Source organism: Macrobrachium nipponense, chromosome 21, assembly GCF_015104395.2.
Source record: "Macrobrachium nipponense isolate FS-2020 chromosome 21, ASM1510439v2, whole genome shotgun sequence".
In the NCBI taxonomy this organism is placed as follows: domain Eukaryota; kingdom Metazoa; phylum Arthropoda; class Malacostraca; order Decapoda; family Palaemonidae; genus Macrobrachium; species Macrobrachium nipponense.
This window is the reverse complement of record NC_087212.1, coordinates 47,556,151-47,565,725: the sequence shown is the minus strand read 5'-3', so window position 1 is coordinate 47,565,725 and position 9,575 is coordinate 47,556,151. Positions and strand designations below refer to the sequence as shown.

The 9,575-nt window shown below is 37.8% G+C and overlaps 1 protein-coding gene across 7 annotated transcripts in view; it reads right to left on the bottom strand.

The window, feature by feature from the left end:
• The window catches only part of LOC135198012 (glycine receptor subunit alpha-4-like), a 758,459-nt gene that overhangs the window by 69,593 nt on the left and 679,291 nt on the right, over window positions 1-9,575 (bottom strand). For 4 of the 7 annotated variants that reach the window (XM_064225359.1, XM_064225360.1, XM_064225364.1 and 1 more), the window contains 2 exons: window positions 4,576-4,805; window positions 913-1,068 (listed from right to left, as the gene is read on the bottom strand). In XM_064225359.1, coding sequence (XP_064081429.1) covers window positions 913-1,068; window positions 4,576-4,805 — 386 coding nt within the window. The remainder of the gene's footprint in view (window positions 1-912; window positions 1,069-4,575; window positions 4,806-9,575) is intronic. The other 3 variants (XM_064225361.1, XM_064225362.1, XM_064225365.1) reach the window with 3 other exon arrangements.

The following is a 9,575-nucleotide window of genomic DNA, read 5'->3' as shown; positions in this document are numbered from 1 at the left end:
TGTATTCGTATCAGATTTGACCCTATTAGTATCCGAAGATACAACAACATATACGGTATTACGCAAATATTCTTCAAGACTACGATAATAATGGTAAGGCACAAAATTCTAATTTCGGACGGGATAGAACAGTCGTGAAACATATTTAGTGATGAGTCATCCACGTTCACTAAACTTGAAAAAAAAAAGTTTTTTAACGAATAAATAATATACTGGTCAGCCTCCAATAACCAGGGCCAACGAAGTTTCCCAGCGCCACTTGGGGGGACTGATGCAACTACTGTGACTCCATCCGTAGTAATGGACCAATAAAGCCTCGCTTCCAGTCTCATAATGCAATAGAAACAGCCTTAATCCTACACTATGGCCAACTATGGGTGGAGGGGAGGGCAGTGCTCAGGTGGAGAGTTGGAGCTTCTGTTGTTTATTCCTCATCTTACACACCTATAGAATTAGTTGCATTAGTGGACCGTAGGTTATGACTATCCTGTAGTTGTGGACGTGGCCTCATGAAACCAATTCAGTTAAGAGGTATTCTAAAACATCTGGCATCTAACTATAACCGCTGAGACACCTTACTCCTTAGCTGCACATAGAGAACTTAGATCATAAAGATGGTATCAAAGGCAGTATCGACTTCATACGATAGTCTACGCGGCCAAAGAATATGAACCAATCACAGCTCATTAGAGAAGACGATGAGGACAACCATCGCGGAAATCATCCATTGGAAAACTCAAAGTCGACGAGGAGAACGAAAGGTCCCAGCTATTTACTCCACAATCGGACGAGCGGGAAAACGGGAAGACAAAAGCAGACGTACCTTTTTTGAAAGAGAAAAGGAGGTGAGGTGAGAGGGGGAGGGGGTTGGTGGGGAGGCGAGAATTCTGATTAAGCGTAAAAGTAAGATACCTGCTGACTAGCCACCTGAAAAAGTGTTCTAGGTCTCATTCTCATCCTCACTTCGGGCTCCTCAGGGACATCTCCCAGAAGGACGTTGACGAGGGCGTACTCCATTAGCGAGAAGAACACGAACACCGTGCACGACGACATGAACACGTCGATGGCCTGCAAAGGAAGGGAGAGAGATATATGTGCCGAGTAATAAGAATAAGGTCATAAGAATAACTATGGCGTTTCATGCAATATATACTACTATATTCACATCTAGAACAATACGATGAAACACCGTATAACAATCACTGCCAAGGTAGGAATGGCTTTTTATGGCGCATGATTTAGGGTCGTTGATGATGATCATAGTTGCCGTTATCTTGCCAGTTAATTATAAGTACACTAAGTTTGTTTACAATAAAATAGAAGCACCGATATTATCATGATTCAACTTTGCAATAAATTGACAATCATAATGTACGCACGTTTAGTCAGCCTTCTCTAAAGATACAGTGGTTATTCATCGGGTTTTATTCGGCTTACACATGAGTCGTGACACTCCTTCAGCTTTACCTAGCATGTCTCCCTGAACAACTATACCTATATGGGTATACCGCATGTTCCGGTTAACCTTCACGGTGTACATGTAAGTGTAATCTCCCTTAGTACTATTTTTCATAAGACAGCTGAATGAGATAGCTTGACGGAGTCAGTTATTTCTGACATATTTATAAATGGGGAGTAGAAAACATCTTAATGTACCTAAATATGTCAAGGTCATATAAGATCGGTTTCTCTTATTACTTTCAAGTGCACGAGACGGGCACATGGAATTGACAAAACACCATTACGGGATTATTCTATGCCATGAAAATCTTTTCACGCAGGGGGAACCACCTACAAGTGTGCCTCGCGAGGCACACTGTAGATGGCAATGAAAATTCCTCGCAGCGTCCCTTCATAGCCCTCATCTGTGTTGCTTTCTGTCTTTTACTTCACATTCAGTCCTTCTGGTCTGTTCCTAATGTCGAACTTCTTTACCTTTAATTTGCTCATTTATTTTCACTTCTCATTTACGGATAATACGAATATAAACTTTTGGACGGACACTATGTCTAGAGATGTGACTGGTCTCATTAAAAAATAACAATATTTATTATAAAAATCACTGTTTTATTACAGATCACTTTCATAAAGTACGACACTATGGACCCAGATCCCATGACTCCGCTAAGCCTTTCGATATTTATGAAGTTCTGTCCTACCTGGCCGAAAACTATATAGCGTCCTATTTCCCTAAGATGACAAAATTCTCGACACGGGACCACTTAACCTAGGAAGTCTCTTTCAATTTGCGAGTGTGACTCTGCATCAAAAGACCGTCGCCACCGATGCCAAACGCAATTTTGGAAGGCAATATACACTGCTGCAGAAACTAATCACTTTATTGGTCAATAATCCTAGGCGCGAACAGTAAACATCGGTCACGGGGGATGAAATCCTTCTGGCGTCATCAGTGAGTGGTAAAATTTAACTGAGGAAATAACTGACTCGACAGGTGACTTGGTATGCAGTTGAAAATTAAATCACAATATAATGATAACATTTCTGGATGTTACTGGTAAAATAATCATAAAGCATAACTTAGGAATAACAAGCAATGCTATTTTTTTTAATATCAATCTCAGTAACGTATAAAGAGACTCATGTTGATTTGAAAGTTGACTTAGGATAAAATCACCGGACATCATGATAACTATTCACTGGCTGTCTAACTTCCTGAGTCTTTCCTTGTTCCAGTGAATAGATTAATGACGATACTCCCAATTTAATCACGAAGGAATAACTTCTGTAATAAGTTCTCTTTCAATTAATATTGACTTTGTTCAAGAAATACACCAGCATAACGAGGCCATGATACTGATGGGACCTCAAATAATACGCGTTAGTAAATATTATTTTAATGTAATTTTTAATAAGCAATGAGGCCACGACAAGCTGCTTACAGCATCGTAGAAGATGCGCAACAGCCAATTTTGTTTTCTAAAACGTGAACTAAGCGTTCAGAGGGAAAAAAATTATTCTTTGAAACACGATATCAAACTATTTAGCGAACACCAAAAATCTTTTGCAATCTGCGATCATAAGAAAAGTTTTCTGACATACAATAAATCCAATATATGGATGAGCAAAACTTTCCTCCCTCCCTCTCTCTCTCTCTCTCTCTCTCTGGAATAGCGGACAGACCCCCTCCGCCAAACCAACCCCCCCTCACAAAACGCACGGTTATAAAACATCCCCTAAATCGCCGCCAGACTGGAATGATTCTATAGAATAAAAGCAAAGCAATTTCCCGGATTGAAGTTTCCCAGACGATCTAATTCACCACAACTTCCAAACAAACTTTGAATTTATACTTCTCAAAAAAAAGAAAAGAAAAGAAAAAAAAAGTTTCGAAGTTTTCCCTTTTTTTCGCCCTATTCGCATCGAAGATTCTCATTCTGATAAAGAAAGATCTTTAATTTCTCATAACCACAAAGTTCCCACTTTGCTTGGAACAAGAAAGTCAATTCCTTTCAGCTATGGGGTTGGTTGCATTTGACTACTGTCCATGAGTATCAACGTTTTGTGATCGGTATTTCTGCCCTTTGTGAATGTCAGTGAACTCCAGAACTATGGCTTGTTTTCAGATACCTGAATTCCTTCACAAATTATTTGGTCAAAAAAGATATCGCTGTTCGATGAATGCTCGCTTCATTTCAGTCAGCTGCAGAAGTTAATTTTTTTTTTTTTTTTTTTTTTTTTTTTTTTGAGAGAGAGAGAGAGTGAGGCGAGAGAGAGAGAGAGAGAGAGAGAGAGAGAGAGAGAGAGAAATAAATACCTCAGGTTTTTAGTTTCTCCTCTGAAGATCAAGTTTTGAACATCTCGAATCATGGAAATAAAATGCTATCTATAATATTAGACAAACGCGCGGCTTTATTAATCGTAGTCTATATTAGAAGTGTAAGCTGGAATGAGTAAACTTTAAGCGAAGAAAAATATACCCAGACATAACGGACGAGTTATATCATAATTCATATCTACTAAGAATCCATATCTTAAAAGATTTTGATAGTGAGCATAATGAGATAAGGATTAGTACACAGTAAATGAGAATGCACAAGCGATATCCTCAGAATGACTATCTCTGCTTGGGTTGGAACGATCAGAGTGTCTTTCTGCAAGTTGTCGTATGAGGACATAAAACATGCATACTCACACACACATATACGTGTATATATATATATATATATATATATATATTATATATATATATATATATACATATATATATATATATATATATATATATATATATAATATATACATAGATATAAGTGTATATATTCATCTAATATCCTTTCCCACGTAGCAGAACGCGGCTGTTGAAAGTTCAGCCCTTCTGGTTCTATGCAGTTATTTCTAAGGAATACTTACACATGTACGCATATGAATGCTTCTAATTCTCTCATAACATAAATCAACCACTAGCAGATGTATACTCAGACTTCCCTGTGCAACAAATGTTTCGTTCACTTGTCAAGAAGCCTGGACTCAAACGCAATGAAGTAGCAGTTCAAGGTCAAATATAAACGCCCCCCGTAACTCCTACTTACTTAAATGACCAAACCCTCCCCATACCTTGATGTAAGAGACAGGGGGCAGGGACTTCTGAGAATTGGCGTGTTGGGTGGACAGCGTTAGGAGGGAAGTGACACCCAGGGTCACTCGGGCTGGAACGGCCTCAGGTCGGATCCAAAAACTGATCCAGGACATGATGACGATGAGACATGTTGGGATGTACGTGTGGAACAGGTAGTACCCCAGGCGACGCTTGAACGTGAAGACGATCTCCAGGCAGGTGAAGTTACCTGTAAAAACAGAGACGGGGAATTACCGGAATGGAAGACAAAATTTGGCTGGCATGAAAATTCAAATTGGCGATGGAGAGAGAGAGAAGGCGTAACCAAGACTCCATAGTTAGAACATCAAATCAAATATTTAAGTTAATAATATCACAAACAAAACCTTGCTCTAATAAAAACTAAGAAGAAGAAGAAGAAGAAGAAGAAGAAGGAGAGAGAGAGAGAGAGAGAGAGAGAGAGAGAGAGAGAGAGAGAGCATCCAGAAATATTTGTCTTTTTTCAACGATCCTTAAAAAGAATTTAAGTCCTCTTTGTAGTTATCTGGCCTGATCAATACGAACAAGAACACGAACCTCAACAATATCCACACTGAATTCAATATTGCTTTCCTCTTTCATTTAATTTTCAGCAATAATAATAATAATAATAATAATAATAATAATAATAATAATAATAATAATAATAATAAAACACCAAGAGATGAAGCACACGATCAGGAAAGAATATATACAGAGACTCAAGGCGATACTCAAGTCAAAACTCAACGCCGGAATATGATATAAGGCCATACAACACTGGGCAGTGCCAGTAATCAGATAACCAGCGCAGGAATAGTGGAATGGACAAAGGCAGAACTCCGCAGTATAGCCAAAAAGAAAAAACGAGGAAACATATGACAATACACAAAGCACTACACCCAAGAGCAAATACGGACAGACTATACATAACATGAAAGGAAGGAGGGAGAGGACTACTAAGTATAGAGGACTGCGTCAACATCGAGAATAGAGCACTGGGGCAATATCTGAAAACCAGTGAAGACGAGTGGCTCAAGAGTGCATGGGAAGAAGGACTGATAAAAGTAGACGGAGACCCAGAAATATACAGAGACAGGAGAATGACAAAAGAACAGAGGACTGGCACAACAAACCAATGCACGGACAATACATGCGACAGACTAAAGAAATAGCCAGCGATGACTCATGGCAATGGCTACAGAGGGGCGAGCTCAAGAAGGAAACTGAAGGAATGATAACAGCGGCACAAGATCAGGCCCTAAGAACCAGATATTTATGTTCAAAGAACGATAGATGGAAATAATATCTCTCCCATATGTAGGAAGTGCAATACGAAAAATGAAACCATAAACCACGTAGCAAGCGAATGCCCGGCACTTGCACAGATCCAGTACAAAACGAGGCATAATTCAGTGGTAAAACCCCTCCACTGGACTATGGTATCAGAACAGATAGGGTGATACGTGCAAATAGACCAGACGTGATGTTGATTGACAAAATCAAGAAGAAAGTATCACTCATTGATGTAGCATTATGGGACACCAGAGTTGAAGAGCAAGAGAGGGAAAAAATGGATAAGTATCAAGACCTGAAAATAGAATAAGAAGGATATGGGATATGCCAGTGGAAATTGTACCCATAATCATAGGAACACTAGGCACGATCCCAAGACCCCTGAAAAGGAATTTAGAAAAACTAGAGGGTGAAGTAGCTCCAGGACTCATGTAGAAGAGTGTGATCCTAGAAACGGCGCACATAGTAAGAAAAGTAATGGACTCCTAAGGAGGCAGGATGCAACCCGGAACCCCACACTATAAATACCACCCAGTCGAATTGGAGGACTGTAATAGAGCAAAAAAAAAATTATATATAATAATAATAATAATAATAATAATAATAATAATAATAATAATAATAATAATAATAATAATAATAATAATAATAATTCATAAAAATCTTCGAAAATAAAATAAAAGAGACATCCTTAAACACAACACTGAATCATTTATCAGTAACAGCAACAGAAGAGATGAAACATAACAACAACAACATTACGATACCACAATGTTGCTGCGACTTCCATTCCCCTGGACAGAGATACACACTAATGATCAATTCTCAAGCGTCGCGTACCTCTCATTTGCCTAAATCGTGGAGAAAACTGAATTAATGGCAGAAAATTCAATGTGCAATTAGCGAATGATCATCAGGGTTTCATTTCGCAAAGGACAGAGAGAGAGAGAGAGAGAGAGAGAGAGAGAGAGAGAGAGAGAGAGAGAGAGGTATGGAGCCATTAGCAAAGTAAACGGTGGATCTGAATCATCGCAATGAATGACCAATTCGTTAAAAGTTGTCGAGCTCCTTAATTACGAGGCCTGAGAGGGATTTGCCTCCAGATGCAGCGGGAAAGTGTATACTAAAATTACAATGTTCAAGGTTTCATTATTTGTGTTTCTGATCCTAAAGATTTTTTTTTTTACCCTGGATACACTTAGTATTCATAACGATATTCACGTCTCGCGAAAAAAACTGTCATTTGGATTGTTTGTTCTGTATTTCACTCTTACTGACTACCAATCTGGAAACAACTGTTGTGTTAGTATAAATGATATTTGATATTGATGTTTGAATACAAAATTTGTAAAAGGCAATATTCAATTAACGCACATACAGCAATATATTACCTTCATAAACTGTACAGAATATAGCCATTATGAATGTTATCGGTATGCATAATTTTGACATTCAATTACTGTTGCTGAATATGATGAGCAGTTCACGAAAATTATGCAATGTTGATGAGCAAATTAAAACAAAACACAAGGTTTTACGTGCTGTTAATGGGCAGAATAACATCCAACCGCATAAAATGCGGATTTATGACAGACTGAATTTTACATGAGCCTATAAATGTAAGCAATGATGAAGGCGAGAACTAATTGAAAAAATATACACTTTTGGCATGAAAGGAGTTAAATAAACTAATGAGAGTCATGGCATAAATTAGGCAGGGGCGAAAAGAGAACATATAGTACAACTCATGTATGTTTTCAAAAAATATTTTTTATTTGAAGGCCCTTTCAGGATCCTCTCGAGAGGAAAAGTCGAGAAACAAAATATTAAGAACGGAATTTTCGAAAATGGAATCCTTTAGAGCCAAATGACTGAGCATACATAAAAGCAGGTCTGCTGCATGAAATGGATTTAATGAGGAACAACGAACGCCATCTGGAGATGCGGGTGGAAGTCGTCCAGGAGTAAAGCAGAGAAGTAAAGCTGGCGATCACAAGGTACATTTTTAAACGAACTAATTGCGTTAACTTCTTCGGCACAGAGAACATACCGATAACGGGGAGTTAATTAACGTAATGTCTTCTCTGTTAATACAACCCTGCCAGCTACGAACTACTTTCTTTTAATGAAGGGAAAATTTGAACGTCATCCGAATGCAATACATTTGCATGAATGTAATAATTAAATTTTCTTGAAATAAACTCTGTAAAAGGATTTATCATAATTAATCAGAAAGATTACTGGTGATAGGAAAATAAGGAAGTAGAATATATGATTACTAATATCCGTAATGCAATTAGTAAGTCCAAAATCAATTTTTTCCATTTGCGTTATAAAGGCCTTCAATCTAATGAAGAGGGAGAGATGTCATTCATAACGGGAATAACGATACAGCTGTACAGAACCTACAGCACAAAGAAAGAACTGGGAATGTTTATGGTACGACTGCTATGTGCTAATGTGAAGTTACCGACTTCAAATGAACACTTATCTCCACAATACGACAGATTGTTAAGTAGTTAAATATACATTTTGCGTCCATGCATTAGCTTTAGCTTAACTCAGGTTTAACCGAATTTGATTAATGAGAAGTTACCACATACATTTACTGTGGATGTCAGTACAAGTGTAGTGCATACACATAGACTACTCAGGTACTCTTAAAGGAAATTTTATGCCTACTGCTATCATGAAAGTTAGCTGTTGAAAGAAATCATGAAATAATCTAGTGTCAGAGGAACTTCACATCAGATCAAGAAAAAAATGCAATACCAAGTAGCTTCATCGACTCTCAGTGCGTGATAACAACAAGTATTTTTTACGGTTTCTTAAAAAGTGTTGTTTAACCAATTTTAAAGCACATAAGGATATTTTTTGTAATATCGGCCACAAGCCAACATCTTATGATATTTCTGGAAGGTGACAAAAAATTACTGTTGCCGAGATAAGATGTAAATGACAACGAATTTAAATTAAGGAAAGGGGTAAAGGTTTTGAACGAGACGCTACGATTTCATGAAAGAGAGAGAGAGAGAGAGAGAGAGAGAGAGAGAGAGAGAGAGAGAGAGAGAGAGAGAGAGAGAGAGAGAGTCTTTCAATGGAAACACCCAGGTTAAAGTGTAGCATTTTAAGGGATACTGGATATTCCTGCTGTTTCATATTCGATAAATAAAATCTCCATCTGCTTATGTGTGGAACAATCGAGCTTCACCGCACGAGTACAGAAATAGTCGTACATGATGAAAATGTTCCTTTTTCATGGTAAATAACACAGATATAAAGTTGTACAAGCTACAAACGTTTGCAAGGTTCGATATACGTAGAACCTTCTTGATATACGTAGAACCTTCTTTATATCATGCGCAAAACATGCTACTTGGTATATCAATATATTTACTATTGCTATTTTTTATTTTCACATATTTTAGTTGTATCGAGTTTTCAACTTTGGTCAACTTTATTCTTCCGTATGGGAAGAATGCTAGTTGGCTGCACTAAAGTCGGACATCCATTTGTTGTTAAAAAAAGGATAAAACACTCTCAGCCTTCATGAAAAATAACGGTGACCTCGAATGCTAAACTACCTAAGAAAATATTCCTTAAGATTGTTAGTTTTTAAAAAGGTCGCCCTGCGCCATGACTAACATCTATACCCTTGAAATACCAAACCCAAGTGGCTTCGATC